This window comes from Mirounga angustirostris, unplaced genomic scaffold (assembly GCF_029215605.1).
Source record: "Mirounga angustirostris isolate CCGP_5_RB_7025 unplaced genomic scaffold, mMirAng1.0.hap1 SCAF_6, whole genome shotgun sequence".
NCBI lineage: Eukaryota > Metazoa > Chordata > Mammalia > Carnivora > Phocidae > Mirounga > Mirounga angustirostris.
Genome location: NW_026991714.1, coordinates 130467742 through 130494836, shown reverse-complemented (window position 1 = coordinate 130494836; position 27095 = coordinate 130467742). Strand labels below are relative to the sequence as shown.

Here is a 27095-nt window from a genome sequence, read left to right as displayed (position 1 = left end):
TAATTTCTTAAAATAACTAATATTACAAAGTGATAAGTCAGGAAATAAAAACAAACTGAATATTTATTGGAAAGGAAGAGGAAAACCATCGCTTATTAGAGAAGACATGATTATATAACTAGAAACCCCAGAAAATTAGCTGAGAAGCTATGTAGTAGGATGGGCCGGATACAAATAAGCATGCAAAAATCAACAGCTTTCCAATATGGCAGCAGTAACCAACCGGAACACACAATGGGGGAAAGATTTCTTTCGCCTTAACTGCCAATCCCTACCAGGATGAGTGAACCAGGATTAAAGGGTTACTGAAGTCTTTAGTTTTTCTGTGATTGTGACCTTCGTGTGACATGGGTGTTCTTCCCTGTTTTATTTTCATCTTCTGTTTAAGGTTCAAAAAGTCTCCTGGTCCAAGTTTCAGCCTGGGCAACCTTGGGGTGGTGGTGGGGCGGGGAGGGAAGGGGGGCAGCAGGAGTAAGAGAAGCGGTGTGGTATACTACTCGGCCCCAAGGCAGTGGGTCACCGGCAGCACCCTGAGAGTCATCACTGACCAGGATGAAAACTGAAACCCACTTTTGACTCTTCTCCCTTGACCTTCACAGACATTCAATGGTCAAGTCCTTTAAGATGGTCTTTTTAAAGATCTCACTGATTTATTCCTTTCTCCTCACCATCAATGCCTGTCTCTTACCAATATCCTCCGTAACTTGGGCCCAAATTACAACTGTCTCTTGGCTGCTCCTTCACCCCAGTCCCTGACCCCCTGTCCCTTTCAGTCTTTCCTCCTGGTCACGTGTACTGTGCCACTCCTCTGACTAGTTAATATCCTGAGGAACACAGGCCTGGAAGGTTAACCAAGTAGGGCTAGAATACAGATTCACCTCTCACCAGAGACTGCGTGCGTTTGAGACCCAGTTCTGCCACTGGTTAGCTCTGTGACTTTGACTATATTACTTAATCATTCTGATCCTCAGTTTCCTCATTTTTAAAACTGGCCTAACATATAAATAGTAAAAATTATTGTGAGAATTAAAAATAATATATAACATAAAGGATCCATCACAGGATTGGACACATCATAATACAACAGGCATTTAAAACCTAGAACCTCCGCCGTGGGAGCTGGAGTCCATTATCACAATTAGCCCATACTTGTCTCTGGGAGCAAGCTGAACGCCTATCTTTGGTCTCTAAGACCATGTAATTGGTCCCCACCTAACATATCCAAAGGTACTCTCTGACACCAAATAGCTAGCTGTATGTCCCTGTTACTCCGCCCCATTACTACATCCCAAACATAGTCACCCCACCTTGGAACTTTGACTCTTCATTTTCCCTCCACCTAAAACACCCCTTTCACTTGTTTCCAAATATACCTTGTTCAAGAAAACTTTCCATTACAGGCCTTTCCTACACCAGTGCCATCACCATCACGTGCAGTTAGCTCTTACTAACCTGCATGACTAGCTCTGTCCAAGACAGTATGAATGAGTTATCTCATTCGGTCCTCACAACCACCCTATGAACCCGGTGCTATTACTCTGACCATTCTACAGCTGGGCCCTGAGAGTGTAAGTTGCTTGCTCAGGGTCATTCAAAGTTGGACACTGGTAAAACCAGGACTCAAAACTGGGGGGCGCCTGGGTGACTCAGTTGGTTAAGCGACTGCCTTCGGCTCAGGTCATGATCCTGGAGTCCTGGGATCGAGTCCCACATCGGGCTCCCTGCTCAGCAGGGAGTCTGCTTCTCCCTCTGACCCTCCCCCCTCTCATGTGCTCTCTCTCTCTCTCTCTCAAATAAATAAATAAAATCTTAAAAAAAAAAAAAACTGGGTCTGAGCTCACAATTGCTACCCCGTTCTTCTTCAACATGTATTTTTAGGCAATGGTTGGGTAAGTAATTTTAACATGTCAAAGTCCAGCCAATCACATCCTCTTTGTCCGTAGGAAGCCAGTTCTTATTCATCTCCCCTACTGCTACCCCTTTGGCACTCACAGCTGTTTTAAACAACAAACACCATATCATATTCTCTCCTAGACAGTGTCTCCGCTGCATAATTGGACACTCACTATTGTCAGTATCCAGTATAATGTAATGAGCATAATTGGGTATTGTTCACTAAGTGGAACCGTAAAGTGATAGTCTGGATTTTTTAGACACTGCTCATTGAGACCAGTCTCCTTTTTTTCTCAGATATACATCAGAAATCTTCTGAAACAGAATATAAATTTCTTGCAGGTAAGGACCATGTCTTATATTTCTTTGTATCTCACAAACTTCTGCAGACATTAGAAATACCCCAAAAACCTTTTGGTTCATTATTGATCTTCCAACCAGGCTATCTTAATTGTGGGGATGGTGGATCCCTGGACACATGCAGGACAAAAAGGATTTAAGAGGGAACGATTTTCTATTATCATCTCAGAACAGAGAGCACACTCGGTCCCTATACACGCTGGGAAAAATATTTCCAGTTGTCAGAAGCCAAAAGCAAACTTAGTTTGATGGCATCAATATAACACTTAATGTGCTACATATTTAGCGTCTGTTCCAGAGGAGACTGTGTCAGGAACTCAGAAAAGGTCTCCTGGGCATATAGGCAGCTCTCAGTCTGTCTCCTACACATTAAATACACTCAGGCTAGGGAATATACATTTTTAAATGCATGAAACATGAGCCAGACGTGACACCCATCTATCAGAGCTGCTTTAAGGATAATAAAATCAGTGCTGCCATTATAAGGAGAGGACACTTGATGACCCACTGGAGATTTCTTCCAATCTAAACGATTCTATAAATTCCCCTAAAATCATAAAAAAGCAGATTAAGGATTCATGTAGGTGTTTGGACTATAAATACAAATTAATTTCTGCTCCAGCTGCAATTTTTCTCAGGCTTGTAAGAAGCACCTCTATCTCTGAGGTATTTCTGGGTGAAACACCAACAGAGTAGCAAAAGATAGACAGGACTCCCCCAGGTGGGCGCCTGTTTTCTTCTAATTTCACAAATAAATCTGCATCTTGAAATGAACTGAATTGAATCTTGCTGCTGTCCAAAAACATTTATCGCTGAAAATCTGTTTTGTTTGGGGAATGAGATATAATTGTATACAGATTCAATATGAATCTAAATGTTCCACTGAGAAATTCTTTATTGAAAATGTTTTGTTTGGACTCTAAGTAATCTATTTATTTCCATTTTCAGTTACTAGTCATATTATTGCATTTATTTTTACTAAAAAAAAATTTCCTCCTTAAACACTTCTCTAATGAAAAGAATTGAATAGTTTCTGATACCAGTTCTCAATTGGTTTTGTGAAACTTCCAACTGACCCTTATAAAAGAAAGAAAATTAATTCTTTTTTTAATATCCCCATCACCTATTAGAGCTCAATAGAAATCAAAATCATAAATAACATTTTTTAGGGATTAATTTATCAACTAATACATTTTTAGCTCACATATTTGCTCTGATTCAATGTGAAGTCAGACACCAAAATAGAAATGAACAAATGGATTGTGGATCATTTTTCCAAATGCATGGGGATAAATGCATATCCCTAAGGAAATATGCTCAGTTATGACATCACAGCTGTTTCTCCTATAAAAAGAACTATGTCCTGCAGCAAACTATAATTTCCCAAATAAAGGGAATAAAAGATTAAAGAAAAGAAAAGCATGTCAGCAATAAAATCCAAGGATAGCAACCAGATGCCAGGCACATTAAAATACCATATCTGACAAAGGATTGAAAAAAAGAAATCTTGTACCACTTGAATGCTTAAATGCAAAGTATTTCCACTCAAACTCACCAAAGATAAGAAATTGGGGTATATTGTTGCAATAATGGCTGCATGTATCCATGATCTTAGAGAGTGGTCTCCCACATCTAACTTGGCCATGTGACTTGCTTTGGCCAATGGGGCATTAGCAAGTATGACACAAAATGGAGGCTCAAAGCCTGCGCTGAGGCTTGTCCTTTCTTGCTGCCCTTAGAAACCCTGAGACTGTCATCATGAGAATAAACCTGGGCTAGCCTAGTGGAGACGTGGTTCAGTTGCTGCCATCATCCGAGCCAACTCCCAGCACCAACTGCTGTACATGTGAATGATGCCATGTAGACCAACCAGCTCCCAGAAACCTGCTGCCTGCAGAAACATGAATGGGTCCAGGCAAGCCCAACAGAAGAACTGGCTAGGTAAGCCCAGTCCAAATTGTCAGCCAGACTCATGGCCTAATAAATGAGCATTGTGGGGGCGCCTGGGTGGCTCAGTTGGTTAAGCAGCTGCCTTCGGCTCAGGTCATGATCCCAGAGTCCTGGGATCGAGCCCCGCATCGGGCTCCCTGCTCGGCGGGGAGCCTGCTTCTCCCTCTCCCTCTGCCTGCCTCTCTGCCTACTTGTTCTCTCTCTCTATCTCTGTCAAATAAATAAATAAAATCTTAAAAAAAAAAATGTTAAAAAAAATAAATGAGCATTGTGTTAAGCTGCTAAGCTTTAGACTGGTTTGTTATATAGCAAGAGCTAACTGATAGCAAGGTCATCACAGAACGTATTCCAGAAGCACACCAACTGATGGCCTGCTTGCCATAGAGGTAAAGTGAAAGGCTGCCCTAAGGATAGATGGGTCTAGCAATTATTCCTGAAAGTGAGGTCACATATGAAATGCTGAGTTGTTATACTAAAGCTGCTTATAAGCCACTGTCGTGGAGATCCTTCCAAACTCCACATCCAAAGTGCAATACCATGACACTGGCAGCTAACATTTATTAAGTGCAAGCATTGGGCAATGGACTTGGTAAAGACAATCTCCTTTAATCTATACAAAACCTCATGTGAAAGGGATTATTATCATCTGTATTTTACAAATCAGACACTGAAGCTTAGGGAAGTTAAGTAACTTGCTTGGGGCCACACAGTATTAGGAGAGAGCTTGAACTCACAACCCTGATTTGCTCAACAGTCCGAGCTCTTAATCACTAGGCTTTTCTACATGATATTCCCCCCACCCCATCTCCCCTGAAAGGCCTCTCCAGTCCAGTGAGCTGAGACATTGTCTGCACCAAGAGACTTATTCTCTCCTTCTTGAATCCCAGAGGGCCAGACAGAAGAGACTCAATGAGGCTGACCCACCTAGTCAAAAATACAGAGGAGTTGGAATGGACAGTGGACATGGTGGGTCTTGCCCTGGCCCGCTGACCTCTGACACAGAGACTGGGAGAACAAGGGAGCTTCAGCACATGGGCAGGGGCTATGTAACGCACAGTGGCCTGGCCTGCCAGCACTATGTGGCCCAGGCCTCTTGTGATTATGTGCTGATCAGACTAGCAATGCCTCCCTTCCCAGTCTTGGGGGGATGTGGGTGGGAAGGGCTAGAAAAACAGGTCGACAGTTGGGCAGAAGTTCCTTGTTTCTTGTGGGCAGAGAAAATGTTCCCTTGAGAAGAGGGAAGAGGTTCGATGTCTGCTGCACATTTAATATCTGTCTGTCCTTTGTTAATGAAACCTCTGGAATCAGGCCTGCTATTTTTTGGATCCCTGACAATTTAAATGGCCTCAATCTTCTTAATACTGAGATGAAACCAAGAGTGAGGAGAAGGGTGTCCACCAACACAGCCCCTCTTGAAAACCACTTGTTTCAAAGCAAGTAACCCGAACAAAATCCTTCCTAAAGCAAATCAAAGATCTAGGGCACCAGTCAATTGAATATCTCCTTGGGGTGGCTGAAATCACAAGTGTTTAAGGGACGCATGGCTGAACGTATAAACTGGTTTTTTAACCTCTGTCTGCCTAATGGAGCCTACCAGAGCCAATCTCTTTTTAAGAAACTCCTATTGCTTGCGGGACTCTAACACCCTGGGAAGTTATTCCTGGCACACTGATAGAGAACTAGTGAGAAGGAATAGAAGGCAGGTGATAATTGAGCACATTAAGTACACCTAGGCAAGTGTGAAGGGACACAGGTTCAGAACTGTATTCACCTCAAATGCAGCTGAAACACAATTTCAAGAAAAGCCCCAAACATCTGCATATGAAAAGGCTGCTCCCGCCAAGGAGACCAGCAGGTCCTGCACAATTGCCCTTCTCCCCCTCCCCCCCAACCCCGAGGCTGGCAGACGATTTCTGAGGGTCCATAGACCTCTCTGGCCTTTAGCTCCTTCATCTGTTTTAAATGGGGCTGTTGCGAAGATGAAGAGATAAAGTCGGAGCTCCTTCATTTTAGACTTCTTAGATGTGAATAACTACCCCCCTACCCCACCCCGGCCAAGCTCTTGAAAGCACCAGCATAGTCTTACTAATTTCTTCTGTGGCTAAGTTTTAACATGAAATAGAAAGAGACTAACAGATAATACTAATGTAGTGTTTGCTCTGGTCCAGGAACTACTCCAAATGTTTTACATATATTAATATAATCCCTCCAGCAACCCCATGAGATAGCCATGATTATCCCTACTTGACAAATGAGGAAACCAAGTTACCATGGACAGGTTAAGTAACCCACCCAGGGGTTCAGAGCTCATGGCAGAGCCAAGATTCAAACCATAGTCATCTAGCAATAGGATCCACACTCTCAACAAATATGAAATTGTCAGGAGCACTCACCAATCGCTTCATAAAGGAAAGGAATGTACAAAAAATAAAAGAGAATGCCATTTCAAAAAATATGCAACATTTTACATCTCCAAAAAAGAAAGAACGTAGGGGGGATCAATGCAGTCCCCAAAATTAAAAAGTAAAATTAGCCTTATGCTACCCAGTCATTGTGCTCATACATTACAAACCAATGAAACACTTATGTTTGGGAACATACACATTCTCCCAGGGCCCAGATCAGCATTTGGGAACTGCTGAGATCCACGACGCACAGAAAGCACTTCCACAACGTGCCCAGCAGCCGTTCGTGGTTGCCGTGGTGCTAGAAGATCATACACAAGTTGCCCAGGAGCTCACCTCTTAGAGCGTTCACACTGAGCCCTTACACACACCAGACACAGACAGGCATATAGAGCCCCACAGGCAGGCCACACGGGTGTCTGCCCATCTCTGTTTATGGCCGGCATCAGCACTCTGTTTTCTGAACCACCCGTCTCCAGCAGCCCCTCCCAACCTCCCTGACACATGAGGAGCAAGTGCAGGGATGCAGACATCCCCCCAGGAAGTCCCAGGACGAGGGGACAGCGGAGAAGCAGGCCATAGGGAGCACGCTGGGGGAGAAGCCTCCTCAACCATCCCCGACAGTTTCAGTATTCTCTGGCGAGGACAGCAAGACTTTGCAGACGGTGTCTCCCCCTCTCCTCTCACTCTCCTTCCCCTTGATTTTGAAACAGAACAAAACCCTGCAGATGGGCTTCTAGCCAGCGGATTTCACTGTGCCTTTCTGTCCCTCGGTCTGTCTGGGGAGGGAGCATCTCCGACAACATCAACTCAGCTTTGCGGAGGATGAGCACTTAATTATCTGCCAACGGAGCAGGTGAGAATTATGTTTGGTGCAGGCTACACCACCAGCGACTGGGGACACGATATCAAAATTCTGCCTTCCATATCTTAAAGCGGTTCTTTCGTAATTGAGCAATTCCTTTGGAACTGGGGAAGAGAGAAGTAGTTGTAGAAATGAAATGCTCAGTGGCTTTACTGGGAGGCGCCACAGAACAATGGTGAATGGTTCCGGTCTGGCTTCTGATGACGAAGGTTTAGAGGTAGGGTCGACGAGTCTTTTCTGCAAAAGGCCAGAGTAACTTTCGTGGACTCTGGGCCACACGCTCTGTGCCGTAACTACTCGGCTCTGCTGCTCTAGGGGAGCCAGAGATGACACATAAATGGATGAGTGTGGTATGTGCCAATAAAACTTGATTTGTGGATGCAGAAATTTGAGGTGCATTTCATCTCATTTTTACATGTCATGAGATGGGGTCATTCTTTCCATTTTTTTTCCAACCCCTTACATGCAGAAATACCATTCTTGGTGTGAGCCTTGCTGGGTCATCGCTTACCAAACCCTGGTTTATAACTGCAGCTCTGGCATATCCTAGCCGTAAACTCTTGGGCAAGTTTTATTGTGAAGCCTCAGTTCCTGCCTCTGTAAAACAGAAACAATAACAGCATTGGCTCATCTGGGCTTCCTGTGGATACAGTGAAAGCAAAATGCTCTAGCGCAGGGCAGCTGGGCACATCCTCAGCGTGCTAGAAACATGAGCTGTGACTGCCATTCCCCTCCACTCTTCAAAACTCTCTGCAGCTTCTGCCAAATCCATCCACACTACCATCAAACAGGATCAAGGTTTTTCATGTCTCTATCAACAAAGAAACATTCTAGACTTTTCATACTAACAACACTAGCCACTGAGAATTAATGGGACCCTAAAACATGCCTCAAACCCTGGATGCACTCATTTGTCAGTTTCCCTCCTAGGTCTCAGTGCCTGGAGCTCAAGAGCTGGGGACCAGAGTGTGAGGTTATCCTGCTCTACACCATTAATCGTGATATTTTTTGAGCACTGGCCAATTCTCATGAGCACAGACATTCCTCTAAGGGCATCATGCAGTTCTTTCCCGTCATCTTCAGGAACCGAAAGATGCTGATAAGATGATGAATTCCAAGTTTCCGAGAAGTGTTTCAGGTTTCAGAGAAGATCTGAAGAGTTGGAAGGTTAGGCAAAAAGCAAGACCAAGCACCTAGTAACCAGGTGTCGTGGGGCTCCTTCCTGAACCATAGATAGCTCTTGCAAAGAACCAGTATACTGCACCCCTGGGGATCTTGTTTAAATGCAGATTCTGATTCATTAGGTCTGGCAAGGTCCTAAGAGTCTGCATTTCTAAAAAACTCTCCAATGATGCCAATGCCACTGGTCCTAGGACCAGGCTTAAAGTAGTCAGGCTCTACATGCAGTGAAAAATGTGAATTTTGCCCATTAATGACCAAAGCGATCTACAAGGGATGAATCGATGGGCCATGGTTTTCCACAGTGAAGAGTCTTTGGAGCTAGACTGCTGAAGTCCAACTCATAACTCCACCAGGTGCTAGGTGTGTGGCCCTGGGGGCAAGTCTCTCAACCTTTCTGTGCCTCACGTTTCCCACCTGTAAAGGGGCAAGGTGACAGCTTTCATCTCAGGGTGTGGGGATGATTAAATGAAATAATCCAGGGGCGCCTGGGTGGCTCAGTCAGTTAAGCGTCTGCCTTCAGCTCAGGTCATGATCCCAGAGTCCTGGGATCAAGCCCTGCATCAGGCTCCCTGCTCCGCGGGAAGCCTGCTTCTCCCTCTCCCACTCCCCCCTGCTTGTGTTCCCTCTCTCGCAGTGTCTCTCTCTGTCAAATAAATAAATAAAATCTTTAAAAAAATAAAAAATAAATGAAATAATCCATATATAAAGCATTTAGAAGAATGCCTAACACATTGTAAATGTCCAATAAATATAAGATAATCAGAAGATCAGGAAAAATAAAGATCCTTACCAAAGAATTATCTTAAAATGTGCTATAGGAGGTTTGTTCCCCTGTACAGCTAATGACTTGTGCTGATCCATTCAAACCTTCCTATCATTCAGGCCATTTTACAGTTAAGTAAACCAGACTTGCATCCAGTCAGTCATAAAATTAACTTAGGGAGAAAGTTCACCTTGAAAGAGCAGGACCCAGATGCCAACAAAGAACCAGCGATTTCCAGTTCAGTTCATTATTTATGTATCTGAGGGGCAGGCCCATTCCCTGGACTACTAGGCACAAGAAATAGTGAATGCATATGACAATTTCCTAAGCCACACAAACCTGAACTTCACCGAAGTATTTTTCTCACTTGGGTCATTTCAGTGTGTCACTTTGGTAGGTAGTGTGATCCCATGCATCATAACCCCCTGGAGTAATTAATTCTTCCAGTCTACATATCAAGGGAAATCTCAGTGTTCTCATCTGTACAATGAATGTTCTGGGTAAAATAATCCAGTGTTCATGGTGTGGGGGTCAAGTTTATTTCCTTTCCCCTAAACTGTGGCTCCTCCTTAGGTGAATCACCCTCTCTTCAAAAGCCAGCTATCGCTCACTGTGTGCTCACCACCACCCTCAAGGTCTGTGTGTGGGGAAAGCACAGAGCCCAGCACACAGGAATCATGCAATAAAGGATGACTGTGATCAGAGCAAAGTCAGGGTGCCATCTTTTAAATGAACCACAGTATGACCATGTCATCTGGTTACTGGATATCAACTGGAATGCCAGGAGGCTAGTGGAATGAGGGAAGGCCAAATGGGAACTTGGCTGGGAAAATGCCCACTGCCTTTTCTGAAGTTGGACTGGCAATTTACCACTCAAGTGAGAAGTTAAGTGAGTAAGGGACTGGGAGGAAGAGGATCTACTGGTTGCTGGTCCTCAAGACCTGTCAGGAAACCTCATCTCCTACGGCAGCCTGAGTCTCATCCTCTCAGTCCATCTCAAAATTTCAGCTATGGATGAAATGCCTGGCACACTGGCATGACCATCATTTCCTGGAACACTCTGGAAGCTTCTGCCTCAAGTGCCAGTGGAGTTAGCTTTTCTGCCTCAGGCCAGGGCTTCCTCAGATGTGGGCATAGATACAACTAAAGTATCTCAATCTGCTTTCAGAAGGAGGCCAATGCCCCCGATGGGGGGGGGGGGTGGCAGGCAATTTTCAACCAGTGGGGAATGGGAGTCAATGAACAATGTCCCAGTCTCCCCTCCTCTGACTAGACAATTCTGAAATAGTCTCAGTGTGGATCCTCAGAGAAATTCCAGTAGCACTGGAACTCAGATGTCCACAGGGTGACCAGCTGTCTCCCTCCCTCTACTGGCTTTTCTTCCTTCCTGGTCTTACTCTCCTGCTCCCTCACTCCAGCTTCCTGAGACCACCTCCCAAACCAGTGGAACCCAAGCCATGTCTCATTCTCTGATTTGGGGAAGCCACACTGACACCCCTGACCACACCAAAGTTTTTTTCAGAGTCTTATAGCATCCTGTACAGAATCACAGCCTTGTTACACTGCACTGTGGCTGCAGAGCCCCAAGGTCCTCCAAGGCCAAGATCAAGTGGAACCCTGGAACCCCAGGTGCCCTGGCACACAGACGGCCCTCAGTAACTATTAGTTGAGTGGATACCAGCAATATATCTGCTGCCTGTGCATCGGAGGGCCAGGAGGCAAACGTTGGTCTTTTTAACAATTCAGGGAATTCCTTTTCTGTTTTAGAAAAGCTTATAAAATGAAAATAAGACAGAGACGTCAGCAGCAGGGGAGAAGACATCTTAAGAAGGTCCATCTTTGGGCGCTGGGTGGCTCAGTTGGTTAAGCGTCTGCCTTTGGCTCAGGTCATGATCCCAAAGCCCTGGGATAGAGTCCTGCATCAGGCTCCCTGCTCAGTGGGGAGTCTGCTTCTCCATGTCCATCTGCCCCTCCTCCTCCCCTTGCTTGTGCATGCACTCTCTCTCTCTCTCTCAAATAAATAAATAAAATCTTAAAAAAAAAAAAAAGGAGGTACATTTTCTATTACGTCTACCCATGGCTGGCCCCACAAAACACACCCCAGGTTTCTCCACCTTTTTGCTTGCCTCCTCGGAAAGAATCCAGCTTCATTCACCTCTGACTGTCCATCACCACAAACCACCTGCAGCCTCTCCTTCTCCTCCCTCCTCATCTCCTCTTTCCCTTTTGATTTTTATGCTCGGTACTTCCATCAAGGAATCACAACAAAGGACTAGATCAAAGAAACTGAAACAACTAAAACTGATTGTGCCGCTGCTGTTCCTTTAAATCTCTTTCTCCCCCAGGCCTTGAAGCTAGAGGTGGCATACTGCCTCCTGTGGATCAAGGGTGGTTCGCAGATGTGTTTCTGGGAAGTCCATACAATGTTCTAAGGTCGCCAATATTTAAAATTCAGTACAGGAAACATAAACATCCACATTTCAAGGTATTCTTGAAAAATTAAAGATCTGATGACATGAGAGCACAATGAACTAGGATGGGGTTAGCTGCTTCCTAGAGATGGGACCCACAGCCCCCTGTGTACTGCAATCCCCAGCACTCGCTTTTGCCTCTGACGCAGAGGCCCCTGTCCATTTCATATTGCCATTTCTGATCGTGATACACAGTTTACTGTGGTCTCTCTTGTTACCTGCCTGGCCCTAAGGGTGGGTATATTTGAGCTTGCTACTCCATATTTAAACACTTAGAAAAACAAGTCCCAACTGCTATGTCTGTTTCTTGTGTATTTAAGTGCCTCTGGCAAAAGGTTAGGGCTTCCTACTCTAATGCTATCATGCCTTATGCCATTATTTGGAATCCCATCTTGATGATGATGATGGTGATGATGATGATGATGATGTGATGATACTTGGGTAATGGATGGTCGTCACTTATGGCACGTATGCCTGCCTAATCCTACAGATACTATTTTGTTTTTTAAAGAAGTCATTAACACAGAGGGATTCAGAAGAGATGAGGAATAAATGCATTAAAAACAGAAAGAAGAGACCACCAGGAGGCACGTCTCAGGTGTGCTTGCATTGCCCTTGCTCCCTTAAAGGGAAGAGTAGAGTGGACCGGTAGGCAAAAGAAAAGAAATCCTTCCCATCAACACCTTAGATTCCAATTCTCACAAGAATGCAGACTTCTTCGTCTTACCACTGAAGCTGTAAAGTCAAGCTCAAAAACCATTTTCACCTTAACCCTGATCAAGGGGAAAACTCTGAGTGCACCCCATGAATCAGCAGGCCTCGGCACACAAAAGGGACACTGACAGTTTGCATCAAGTTTATAGATCCATAAACCCACAGTAAGTACCAGACTCCTACAAAGTTAGAAGTTAGTAAAAAAATGCAAAGGCAATAGGAAGAATAATTCCCATAACCTCTCAGAGCTCAAAGATAGAACTTAAATGGCTATGAAACATACCACTTACTGAATGACCACCATTCTTCCAACATTTAATCAGTCACTAAACAAATATCTGTGGGCAAGAAACTAGGAATGAAATGATCATCAAGACAGACACAGGCACCGCTTTTGGTCTAGCAGGAGTCATTAAACACATAATTACACTTATTTTGTTAATTACAAGTATAAGGAGAGTATGAAAGAGAAGTCAAGATATGGGAACATGTACCAGGGGATCTAACCTAGGAACGGGGACCCCCTCTGAAGAAATAGCATTTAAGCTAAGTCCTAAAGGTTGAGTAGGAGTTGCCCAGGCAGACAGCCTGTCCATCATTATTGAGGACTTCCTACATGTCCTGCTACCGTATCAGGCATTGGCGTTAGAGAGAGATGAATTATCAAGTGCCTTTCCTCGAAGCACTCACAGTCTACTGGGGGTAAATAGGCTTCTATCTTACCTGCTGCAGAGAAATGATGGGGTCTCTTCATCACCAGGTAACAAATTAAATAGTCATTTAAAAAATGTTCTGATACTCAGAAAAATTCAACCAAAAATCTTCCTAATTGTAACATGTTCTAAATGCAGAGAATTTCTCAAATAACTTTAAAAAAACAAACAAACAGATGACATTGAGAAACTGTCAAATCCCATGGAGCACCTGGAGCTTCCCCAAGATAATAAGACATGTTGTGTGGGGATCTGCAAGCCATAGGAGGAAACTTGCTGCAGGTGCAGGGCGACCCAACCATCCCAAAGAAAGGTTAAATGAGGGACTGAATAAAGGGGAGTGAGGCTGGATGTTAAACTTTGGAGAACTATAAAACACTGTTTTGTGGTTAATAATGCTAACAATAATAATACAGTTAATTGTATCTGTATTAACTGATACAGATACAATAATTGTATCTGTATCTGTACATACAGAACATTGTTAAAGATAACCAAGCACACTGGCAAATTTCTATGTGGACTTAACACATTCAATTCTGTGGGTAAGTACTATCATCATCCCCATTTTATGGATGAGAAAACTAGGGATTAGAGAAGACAAGAAATGTCTGGGGGGAGTCAGAGCCTAAAGCCCAGACTACCGGCCAGACCCCAGTGCCCGTGCACTGATTGGTTATCCCCACAACAGGACTTCCAAGTTGTATACTCTGATGGGAGTAGCTTCCTCCCATAAAGAAACTGGGTATTACTGCCCCCATTGAACAGATGGAGGAAACTGAGGTTTGGAGAATTTATGTAAGTCTCCCTCAAGTCATGTAATATAAGGCATTGGAGCTGATTCAAGACCAGATCTTTCTGACTCCAGAGTCTGCCCTCCTAACCACCATGCTCATCTATAAGAGAAGAGGACTATCCCCATGGGCCATTCAGCAGAGCCCTGCTCTGGAAAGCTATTTCTTATATATACCCAACCTCAGGGACAATGTCTTCTGAAGGTAAAATGTAAAAGAGAAGGGGTAAAGGCATAGAAGTCCCTTGCTCAGGCATAGAAGTTCCTGCTCTTACTAATGGTAACCCAGCAGCTAAGATCATGGGCTTTGGAGTTAGAAATAATAAGAATGGTTGCTAATATTTATTAAATGCTACGTGCCAAGTATAATACGAAGCTTTTTCATCTTCGCAATCTCCCTTCCCACAGGTTCTGTTATTGTCCCCTAACACAGATTAAGAACCGCAGGTGCAGAGAAGTTAACGCCACGCAGCTATAAATTGGCAGAGGCAGGATGCCAACCCTGTCCACCTAACCCTGGAGCTTATGTTCTTATCCACACTGCACTCCTGGAGCCCAACTTACTCGTCCACTGATTGGGGGTGACAATAGCCACCCCCACCCCCTGAGCTGTGAAGAGGAACTGAGACAAGTAAGGAAAGCCACCAGCACAGTATCTGGCACGATGGCGGTAATGGTGGTGACAGCCTATACTTGCAAAGACACCGGCCTAGAAGGATGTTACCAGTCCCGATTGCTCCAGAAAAACTAAGTGCATAAGATCCACAAAAAGAAGTCTTGCCTTCCAGTTCATCTCACAAATCTTCAAGAGGACAGATCATCTGTGCTCTGTGAAAGCTTATTTTCAAAATCAAAATCATAGCATTTCCCATTATAAAAAGACATAAAGAAAAGTATTTAAAAGAATCTGACAAATAAAACTGTAGAGAAGTGGGGGATGAAGGCTCACATCACCCAATACAGTAAGTCTAGCCTTCAACTTAATTTTCCAGAATTCTTGAAATATCAGTGATGGCAGCGTGAAAGACCAATTAATCACGTTGTTTGTTCTCTGTGTGTGAGTCACTGTTGCCATCTACAGTTAAAGATGGGGCACGCAGTGCTGCCAAATAGCTGATTCTAAGGGCAGTCCTAGAGGTGGTGACTCAGCTCAGTGAGTCCAGAAAAGGAAAATGCTACCTGCAAGAGCAGCTCTTTCTCAACCACCTCTTCCGTCTTGCCGATGAGACGTTTCTGCAGGGTGTGAATCTTCTGTATCAGCTCAAAGGTACTGGGGTCACTGGCCTGTTCAAAGGGAACAAAATAAAGCAACTGAGATATCATCAGTTCCAAGCCCCAAAGTCTCTGTGTAAAATAATTATTGTCGTATTAAGATGTATTGTAAACCTGCAGACCCCATACAGAGAGAATTAAAGCCAAAAAAAGCATAACAGATTGCAATGGCCATCAAACAAGACTGAAGTTTGGCTAATGTCTTATCTATTGGCTCTAGTTAGCCAATAAGTGGAAAACGAGTATGTTTATTCCACCGGGGGGAACAAGGATAACACTAATAATAACAATAATGATAGCTACTTGCATTATACCTTATTCTTTGCCACCATCCTGACACCATGCTAAGTGTTTTTCATACAATATCAAATTTTAGGCCCACGACAGTCCTAAGACAAAGTGTTGGTCTTCCCCTTTTACGGAGAAGGCAACTGAGGCTCAGAGGATTAAGTCGTCCACCCACACTGGTAAGGGTCAGAGCTGGATTCAAGCCCAGATATGCCTGGCTTTAAAGCCTGCCCTTCTTCATTACTATGCTCTGAGGCTTTTCCTCCTATGCCTTCTGTTTCCAAATGAATGAGACAGGCTTCCCTAATTTATTCAAACTCAGGATTCTCCTTTGGTAATTGCCAACAAGAAGATTCATTATAGCCTATGATGGGGAAGGTTTCTAGGATGTGGACTGGCAGCAAAACACGACCATGGCATTTAGCTCTCAAATGGGGTTATCAATCCGTAAAGCTTTGAGGCACCTTCAATAACTATCTGTATACAATTCAAACAAATGCTAGTTATAAATTGATAATCTGTCCTCTCAACATTGAGCCAAAGTTCTGCTTTCAACTGTACTGACATTTTGAATTAATCTAGCAGCTAAATATTTTCATCTGCTTCCCCAATATTTTCTAATTTTTAAATAGAAATTGACACAGAATTGGAAACTTTAAAGATCTGCTTGAAAACACATGGAATAAACTAATGCGACAGTAAATGAATTTTAAGTCTTCAGCTCTACTTCCCCAGACACATCCATATTATTGTTAGTTTAGTAAATGACACCACTCTTGGCATTTAAGAGGAATAAATGAGGGGGGCGAGAAAACATTCCACTGACTTTGACTTTGCTTAAGAAATACTAAGCAGTGCCAACTGATACCCACATACTGGGACTAGATCTGGCATACATTCATCTGGCAAGACTGGACGCTGTTAAAATTCAGGTCTCATGTTTACATAACAATTTATAATGCATTATCCTTAATGCTTTCTTCATTAAAAGGAAAAAATAGAAATGAAAATCAAACACTAATTTGGCTGATGGCTCCTTCTATGTCATATAACTTTATCCTCCCCAAACCCTAATTGTTGGTGTAGTCGAAGCCCCTCCTGGCACCCACATGGCTGGTCACAACTCTGAGAGATGGCTGTCTTTTCCTTGACTAAACAGGGCTTGTCTCTAACTGTTATCTGCAGGGCTGGTGGTAACATCCATCAGGAAGTCATAAAATAAAGTATGAGAGTTGTTATCCATCACCTACCAGTGAGACGTTGGCTGTGTCCCCAGATCCTAAGAGAAAGGGTTTGGCTAACACAATGCTAGTAGTCCTTCGAAAAAACAGCTAGTTGACAAGAGCCTTGTTTCCTGAGCCAAAGTGAAGAATGCAGAGACCAGCTGAAAGGAGCTATAAATGCCGGTGGCCAATGTGGCTGAAGGCAATCAACAATCCGAGACAGGCAGCATTAGGATAACTGGTTGACCAAAAACTACCTAACAGGAAAAATGTCCATTGGTGAGGCCAGCTCACAACTCACCCTGGGTCTTCTTTAAACAGAAGGGATTTTGTCCAAGACTTTTTAAACAAAACCCAAGTAAACCATCTGGTTTGGGAACAACCCAATTTACATTTGATCCAGACTTACATTTTAGGTGACAATTTGCATAGCATTAAATAAAACCGAGCTTTTTCCTGTGCTTTAGGTAGGAGATCATGCAGGGTAGGAGAAGAGATCTGCGGAGGAGAGCAAGGCTCTGCCAGGTGTTACCTCAAGCTTCCTCCATCTGTGCACGTTCATGGGGTTCTCCAACTCCTCCTCCAGGGCTCGACATCGTGTCCTCTCCTTCAAGAATTCCCTTTGCATGTGGAAAAGCTCCTGCCTGAATAAGACAAACTTTCCTTTGCTAAGAAATTCTCCACCCATTTGAAAATCATGTCTTTATGTGGTTATGGACCCACTACATCTTACATAAAAAGTTGGCATTAGGGAGACTTCTGTGAACACAGACCAGCCTCCAACCTGGGCCAGACACAGATGTTATGAATCCTTGCAGAGCGCCAACTTTAGCGTTAGCTTTAATGAAAGTACCAGAGCTTCAGAATCATGATTCTGAACACCCAAGGAGTTGACAAGTATATGGAAAGAACAGGGAGGAAGTGAATTATGAGAATTTCAATATACTCTTCGATGCTTCTAAATATCTCTATCTAAAGAACAATCTATCTTTTATGTTCCACCACAAAATATGGCACCTGACTGTAGGACTGGAGGACACCGAGGCTCCGGTGGTAACCTGACACCAGTTAGGGCAGTGCATTTCACCCTGACCGTGCATTGCAGTCACCTGGGGAGCTGGCAACCCACTTTGCCTGGACCAATCCCCGCAGGGATTCCGCCTTAATTGGTCAAGCATGTTACTTGGGTTTCATCGGTTGTAAAGTCCTCCTGGTAATTCTAACGTGCAGCCAGGATGGAGAAAGCCCCAGTTAAAAGTGATATTTTATTTGATGTTCCACAACTAACTACCCAGATGGCTGCAAAAGTCCTGAAGACCTAGTTCTGGCTCCAACCTACTACTCCAGTCTGCAGGATTGCAGTTAACTAGTTAACTATCTAGTTAACGGGCACTGCCCTACAGCCATTCACAGGACCCTGGGAGCGGGCTGCCACCCTATGGAACAAGGCGCTTTGTTGGGGGGTGGAGAAGAGGCAAACGCTCACATTGACATGGGCAAGATATTATTATCTGTCCTCGTCTGCTGTGGGTGTGCAGATTACTAATACCAAGCCATCTCTTTTACTTAATTGCTTCATTTAAACCAATAATACAACTTCCCCTCATTAGCAAGACAAACCATTAGAATTAACTGCATGATGTTCACTCAACAGGGAGCTCAGCACAAGCTGCTTAGAATTAAAAGCATATTTTTAACACTTGGATTTTCTAGAGTGTTGTCAGAATAGGAGGGCGGGAGGGAGTATTAGCCTCTGTTATTGACAGTTTATTTTGTTCTGGACTCTGTGCTAGGCACATTGTGTTTGTTTTCGTGTTTAACTACAAGTCTAAGGCTCAGAGAAGTTAAGTCATTTGCCCAAGGTCACACAGCGTGTGGATGCCAAGGCAGAGATTGGAATTCATGCCAGCTTGCCTCCAATATCTTTAGTAAGTTGTCTTCCCATTGAAGAGAAAAATAAAATCTATTATCCACAAACCAGCGATACTGACTAGGAATGGGTAGAATTTCGCCTTTTGTGTCTATAATAAAAATAACTCATGGCTGGCAAGTTTAGTGATGATCTTCAAGATCATTCAATAGCCACTTAGAATGAATCTATTTGTCTTTGAAATGTCAGTGGTGGTATCTCTGGATACTAAACTTATGTGTGACTTTTTTAATCCCTTATTTATATTTTTCTGCATTCTCCACATTTTCTACAGTGAGTTTGTACTACTTTCATCATCTGAAATACAAGCAACTCTAAAAAAAATAAGTATTGATCCATCCTTGATAGTGGCAACTTCCCTTGATATTCCTGAATATATTCACTGCATCTAAATATCAAAACTATCCTCTAATTCAATTCATTTAAGAAGCAGATGCAGGGCGCCTGGGTGGCTCAGTTGGTTAAGAAGCAGATGCAGACCATGTCCTTGTCCCAAGGTGGTCAAGGATACTGTTCATCTACATGTCCGCGGGGAATAAGGACAGCTACGGAGACAACACCAGGCCGGTTATTTGGTTTCCTGCAATTGCCTATATAAAACATGGTGATGTTTTCCCAAAGGGGAAGTAGATCTTGTATAATGCAAGATTTAAAGCCAGAAGAAGGCCCACTAAAGCTAAAGTGAAAGCTGCAGAAGATAAATCAAGAGTGAGATATAAAATTTGGCCACCTTCTAAGGAAACAGAGTTTTCAAATAGTGATAAAATTAAATTTTTTCCCTTCTTTTCATTCTGTATATAATTCCAAGAAAAAGATGTGCAAATGTTACCAGGATTAAATTTAAATATTGCTGCTCGATCACTTGCAGCATTGCTACCTTCTTAAATTCTAAAAAGCTCATTGGGGGAGATGGTTTTCTGAATTATAACTAGCTTGTGTCTGTGATTTGTCTTGAAATTTCTGTTTTGAAAGCCAGAATAAGTTTCTAAAAAATCTTTCTGCACTCACTTATATTCCCTTGAGAGGAAACTAATTCACTTTTTTGGTGACATAGAATAGGCACAATGTAGATTCTGAATTATGGAAAATTGTTCTCATTATTTGCTCATAATTCCATCATATAAAAATTAATTTATACAGCTTGATAAAGAACTTCCACAACCAACAAGCAATGAATATAAGGCCATTTCAGGAGCTCCCCCCAGACCGTGGGGCCCTCACATCTGAAGGGGCTCCTATTACCTGAGTTCATCAACATTAGCCACACTCCTGGCAAGAATCCCCTTTTCTCTGCGAAGTTTCTTAATCTCAAGTTTGAGAATTCTCATGTCCTCCATCCTCTGGTTGTACTGGATCTCGCCTTTATTCAGCACAGACTGTTGGATCTTGATCTTCTCGTAGAGCAAAGCCAACTCATCATTGCGCCGGACAAGCTGAGACCCGAGGATATCTCTCTCGCTGATGACCTAGAAAGAGAGGGAAAGGCATGGCCATCTGGGAAACAGAAAGTCTCATTTTCATTATGGCAGCCTCTTTCATCCTGTCAAAGATCTCTCAAATGTCCATGTGTACTAGGCATCCAGTGGGCAGGGCACTAGAAAGATCCTACTAGACAGTCAACACAGCTCATCCCATGTGTTTGCAGTCCCATCAGAAAGAGAAAGAGTACAACAAATCATCCATCATCATCATCATCATCATCATCCTATATTTCTTTGCTGTGGGTGTTTGATTTTTTTCCCAACCCATTATTTTATAAATGTTAAATTTTGAATGACTTTATGGTAGGCTAGCTCTTGCCAGTTTCCACCACTCCTTACTGTCTCACACTGGCCAATTTCTCTTTTTTTCAACTTGCCAGATCTCTGAAAGCATTTAAGTTTCTAACTCCCTAATTAGCATTTGAGTTTCTAACTCCAGAATTATGTAATTATTCATTGCAATTACATGTGAGCAATTATATTATACTAGAATGTAAGCTCCCTGAGAACAGGGGCCTTATTTTCCCATTGGCCAGGGTAGCCCCAGTACCTAGAGGATAGTGAGTGCTTATAAATATGACTTGAATAATGAATGAATATTTCATAAGTAATCAACAGAAGATGGGCTTCTACTGCTGTTCTTCCAATAGATTGAATGCAAGAGCTTAGAGAAGAAGGAGGATTTGTGAAAAGTTGAATCAAACAGTTGTGTCTGCTGATGAGGTCTGCAGGTCTGGTGAGGAGATGTTCCTACCTGGTCTAATTCCTTCTTCTGTCTCAGCCTCTCCCCATCAGCCTCAGCAATGATTCGCAGGAGTTTTCTCTCTTCCACTTCCTGCTTTTCAATGAAGTGTTTGGTCTCCAGAGCTTGTTGTCTTAGCTTCTGCAGCTCAGCCTGACAAAGAATGAAAGACACAGAGAGATTTCACTCTGTGGCAGTACAAACCTGGACTGCAGGGCCCAGATTTAGATGCACAGTTGTTCTTCTTATACTTTCCTCTGATGTTTCGTTTAACATGGTTTGATCAAGCAAAACAAGCTTCTCACACACACACACATGCACACGCACAGGCCTATAAAGAAACAGCAGTGCACATTACGGTGGTCATGTTTATTCTATGAGTTGTGCCCTTGTGGGATTTCCATCATTTTTCTATGTACATGTAGCAGAGGCTTCATTGGTATTCAGCAGCTCTTCTCTTACCAGCTAAACAAGGTGAGAATTCACAAAGAATAGTGCAGAGGAGGATGTAGGGGTGAGGACGGGGGAGGGCCTTTGTGTGCACCAGCTCCTGTAATGGTCCTAATACCACCAGCACATCAACTACAAAGATAAAGCCTGTTGCAAGCAAAAATTAAATTAACAAAGATAACAACCCAGTGTCTATCTTACAAAATGTCTCGATGGAACAGAAGAGATGTCGTGGTATAAAAAGATATATAGATCCTATTCCTCAGATGCTTCCACTCTAGATGAGAAGATAAGATATACAAGTATTATGTGACTATTAACAAGGCCAGACAGTGATTTTTCAGTATCTTTATTAGCACACGGACAGAGAATTGATGTTACAGGAGGTCAGAGGACTATGGTTGTCAGGGAAGCTTCCTGGGAGAGCTCAGATCTTGAGGCTCTTGAGGTTACATGGAAATTGTAAAGACACGGTGCCATGGACTGGTCAGTTTCAGAAGGAAAATACCTCTCATTGAAGGACACATTCCCTCCAATTCCACAAGTATATTTGTGACCTACAGTATCTCAGGCATGATACGAGGACTTTTGCAGAGCTACTCTCATCCCCGTTTTACAAATTCAATGTGTAGGAGACAAGGAACAGCAAATTCGTTTGCCCAAGGTCACACAGCTAGTAAGGAACAGACTTTAGATGGCAACCCAGATCTTTTGATTCCAAAGCCTGTGCCCCTGCTGTTGTTACCACCCAATTGTTCCAGGTGAAATACAAAAAAGTAAGACTTGAAAGACTCATCGTCCACTAGAAATGACAAATATAACCAACCACATCACAGTGTGGACATGCTATCTACTGTGGGAAAAAGGCCAAGGGAGTACCCAGGGATGAGTTTCTAATTCCTGCCTGCCTGAGGGTTAGAGGGAAGAACCAGCGAGAGCCTTGGCAACTGACAGATATTTCCTAAGAGCAGAGGCTCGTGTTGGGGTAAGGCATGAGACAGTCAAGCGTGCAAACCGTGAAGTATGTGCACCACATAGCCTAGCATCCAGTGTGGCTGGATTCTTAGAGTGTGGGCTAGGGAATAGCAGGAGCTAAAACTGAGCCAGACTGGGAAAGGTTTATGTGCCACACACTGTACAGAGTATGCAATGAGGAGCCTTAGAGGTATTCACATTAAAGGAAAGAAGAGCGTGTCTTTGAGAGGTTCCATGCCCACATGGGAAGGACAGGTTTTTATCACAGACCAGGTCAGCAGAAAAAGAAACAAATGAGAGGAGAGCTCTGATTTCACCCACACCTGGAAACACAAGGGAGATGACAAGATGGTATTAAGGCTCCAACTTTTTCAATGGCTTGCAGGTTAGCAAGTGACAGTAAAAAAGTAATACATGTTTCCTTCAAGGAAGTATTGGGACCCCCCACCCACCCACCCAGAAAGTTGACCGAGATGATAGAAAACCTCATATTTGCAAGTGCCTGTGACCCAACCCAACTTGAGTTGGGTTGGACTTATGAAGACCAAGAGCCATTAATTCCATACCTCAAGTTTATCCAAACAGTAGAAGATACTGCACACCTAGTAATAGACGTGTACTGCCACAGACTAAATGCATCTGGCTACCGTGAAACCAAAGGGTTCTTTAATGACATTTGGTTAGTTCACTCATGAAATATGTTTTGGTTTAGGGATAAGCAAAAGGAAAGACTTAGTGAGAAAAGATCTGGTCTAGTATTTACCACTTTGGGGGATTGCCGGTTCAGAAAGAGAGCAAAGAACCAGCCTTTCTATTTCTATCATCAGTTAAGGTGACAGTGAAGACAGCCATAAAATACCTGTGTGGTTCACATTTTCTTTAATAAAACTTTTATTTTCCCAGATGTGCAACATTCACTTCCTTGTTCCTAAGTGCCAAGTGCTGATCAGAATCCATCAGCAGAACAAAATGAAACCCCTGTTATATTAAAATGCAATCAACGGTGTGTAAAAGTATCTGTCTGAAATGTAAAACCATTCACGCGTTTGGCATTGCTGTGTGTATGTGGATTTTTCATAATATATCAAAATTCTGAGTGGTCTCCTTATGTCATAAATTTATGGGCTGTAAACAAGATGTTTAGACATCTTAGGCATTAGACTATGGCAGCAAATGTTAACATCAACAAAATACCTTGAGTCTAATGCATTTAACAGCTATAAATCTGAGCTGTCTCACCCAGGAGAGATGGTAACTCCTGTGCTCCCAAAAGCCCATCAAGCAATGTTCTAGGTGGGACCTGAGGTATCCTTATCTCTCAAAGCGTTACCGGTGGTATGAAGTTGTAATACACTCACAGGACACACACTTTAGTCACTGCCTCCACAATTAATTTTGTGATAGGTGTTACAGAATATATATCATCCAATTTGGCTGCAGGTATACATCCTATCTCTCAAGAACCATACGCGCAGGTGTTTCACCCGTTCGTACATGATCCCGACATTCACTGGGTGTCACAGAAACCATCTGTTTACATCTAAGACGAATAGGACCACCTAAAGTTTTCCAGCCATGAGAATAAATGGGCTTTCCTTCTCTCTCTGTGGCAGCTCCCATCCAGGTCATCCCAGTAAAAGGATAAGGTGCCCTGAAGCCAGTCGCTAATGTGATGCTGGGCTCTGGACAGAGAGAATCTGCTGCTGAATTATTCACCAGGAAGCAAAGTGCTGTTACAATGATGTGGGATGATTTGGAGGTGATGAGGCAGAATTAGGGGCTTGTTAGGACATTCCAAATGAGACGGCTCCATCAGCACTGATGAAACAAGACTGGGACAGAATGGGCCGATGAATGTACATGCTGCAATAGCTAAGAGGACTATTGACATTCTGTCATAACCATAATGTGCTGACGATGTCTAGAATACTGAGAAGTCAATAGGGCCCGGTAGCAACTGAGAAAGGAAAAGAAACATGGAAGGAGCAAGACATTTCTTTTGAGGGGGATGAATGAGGATGATCTATTATGGACAACTGTTCGTCATCTTGGAGAAGTAGTAAATTGGGCTGTCCTGTCAAAAGGTGTCCCATGGTCTACCACACAGGAGGGGACTTGCCCTTCCAGGAGGGATTATGTGCCCACAGAGCTCTGTAGAACACAACAATAATAAGCTAAATGTCTCTTGGAGCATGGTTACTAGAAAATCTGCCCTTCCCTCCAGGGTTTTGGTTTGCAAACTTCAGATGCATGAAACCCAGAGACCTGTGTGAATCATGATTCAAATATGAGGCTAAAAAAGCCAAGAGGCTGAAACTCAACATTTGAGCTGTCATATTTTTCTAAAGAATGTCAAACAGGCTTCATGATAGGCCAAAATTATCCAATCGAAGCACAATTGCAAGTCACCCTTGGATAACTTCAAATAATAAATCAAGCAGGCATCCTTTTTCTGTTCCTCATTCTTCCCTCAATGGAAAATGCTGGGGGAAAAAAGTCATCTTGGTTTCACAATAAGTCCAAAGCAATCATCTTTCTGTAGTCAATGGCCCCAAGCTCTCCAGACCTAGGATTCCCCACTTAGAGCAGACTCTCTAGGGCAGAAGCCCTTTATACTGATCTTCCATGTTCACCCGCTACCAGCTCTGCTGGTCCAGGACCAAAAACAGAGCCCTTAGGCCTTTATATCCTTTTATTATGATGCTTCTTTGGAGCTATATATGTATGATGATGGAAGGCATAATTGAAACAAATATTAACCAAAGTCAAACTCTAGGAAATTAGGAATAATTGATCTTTTGCCTAGGACACTGCTTTTCCTAAAGCAGCATTTTGTAGAAGGCAGTTAGTTCCACCTTGGACCCCATTATGGGGTAATAATCTTTTGAAAAGAACACTAGTTGGAAAAGTAAGAGATGAGGATCGATGTCATCCTATAAAAAGAAAGAGATGATGTACCAAATAGAGTTACACTGAAGCCTTGTTAACATGGGTCCATGAGGCCCATGGTGAAGCAATGTTTATAATAAGATTCTTCTGATTCACTCAATGATAAATAAAACCATCCCACTACAGGCTCCAGGGTAGAACAAGCTACCATCTACAAAATTATTCTTTTGAACAAGGAAAACAGGGGCAAAGATGCAGGATATTTTCCAATTTAAAAAATATATATTTATATTTCTTTATGTGGAAATGAATTTTAATGCAGAATTTTTTATTCCTTTTTTATCACAAGCTAGAATGGGGAGATGAAAGTCTCAGGTAAATATCAATTATCATATCCTTTCTGTAAAGGCACTTTTGTTATATTTTAATCTTTCTCAAACCAAATGTGCCTTGATTTCATGCAGTAGTTTTATTTCCATGAAGACCTATCATTAAGTTGACAAAACCTATTATGAAATTGAGAGTGCATATTTCAATCTACGGCACCTTGGAATCAAGGAAATTTGGCATTGAAGCTGTCCAACACCAGCTACACATTTTCAAGATAGGAACTATCTTTGAAAACTACTATGTGCAGAAACCAAGACACCCCGTCTCTCATTTGCTATAGAGTTCCTCCATGTGGCTCATAAACATCCATGAGTATTCTGCATATACATTTTCAAAATGAAAGTGATACTTTCATACTCTTAGTTCCTTTTTAATTCCTTGGTCAAATGGATTAGAAGGGAAATCTATTGGATTGGGTAGGAAAAGAAAAATACATTAGGTTTCGTGAATGTGCATAATAAAATATATTTTGTTTGAGGATTTGAAATGGTATAATTATTTGGTATGTATTCTTGGAAAAAGTCTTTATATTATATTAGTAGACATATGATGTTCCAAGTTAGTAGATTTAAAAGGATATGTCTTAGTAATATATGAAGACAGAGGTGATTCCCTGGAGGAGTGGCTAAGGATAGTGCAGGCAGAAAAGTCAGGTGCACATAAAGCAAACACCTATCAGGAGAAGAGAGACAAAAGGTCTTGCCAGCACCACCTTATGGAAGGCCCAGGGAGGAGTGTGGGAGGGTTGGGTGTGGGTGTTGGACTCAGGTTGTAAATGCAAAGGGACTGTGGCAAGCCTGCAAGCCCCAGGACTTCTTGGTCACTAATGACCTGCTAGATTCTCTTCTGCTGATGTGATGACAGCAATTGGTGAACTAGGTGCTTATGCATCTCCACTGGCCTCCTCCCCCCTTCTACCTGGGAGCCCTGCCCAAAAGGAAGTCTGACCTGACCTGGAGGGGTTAGAGCTCATCCTCCTGGTTCCTCGGTTGTTCTCCCTGCCCCTTGTTCCTTCAGTGAGCATGGAGCCTGCCTCAAGGGGGGCAAACAGATTACTGCTCCATTGCTTTTATTATAAGTTCTGTACCTTCAAAGTTTCCTTCTCCTTCTCTATCCGCTGCTGTTCCAGATGTAGCTTCACAAGTGCTGACTCTTTGGCTGAGATTTCTTCTTTCAGCTGATCTACCTGATGGGTCATAATCTTTAATTTTCTCTTCATTTCTGTTATTTCATCCTAATAAAATGAAAGGAGAAATGTTTGAAAGCGAATTAAATAGACATCATCATCTGTATAGGAGTTCAATACATATTCAAGAGCTTTTAAGGGAGGTTCTCTCAGAACAATG

General features: G+C 42.9%; 1 protein-coding gene across 1 annotated transcript in view; it reads right to left on the bottom strand.

The window, feature by feature from the left end:
* Positions 1-27095, bottom strand: part of CFAP58 (cilia and flagella associated protein 58) — an 84410-nt gene that overhangs the window by 25433 nt on the left and 31882 nt on the right. The window contains exons 10-14 of the mRNA XM_045879212.2: positions 26837-26983; positions 21058-21198; positions 20065-20288; positions 17425-17536; positions 15289-15393 (exon numbers count right to left, since the gene is read on the bottom strand). Of these exons, the coding sequence (XP_045735168.2) occupies positions 15289-15393; positions 17425-17536; positions 20065-20288; positions 21058-21198; positions 26837-26983 (729 nt within the window). The remainder of the gene's footprint in view (positions 1-15288; positions 15394-17424; positions 17537-20064; positions 20289-21057; positions 21199-26836; positions 26984-27095) is intronic.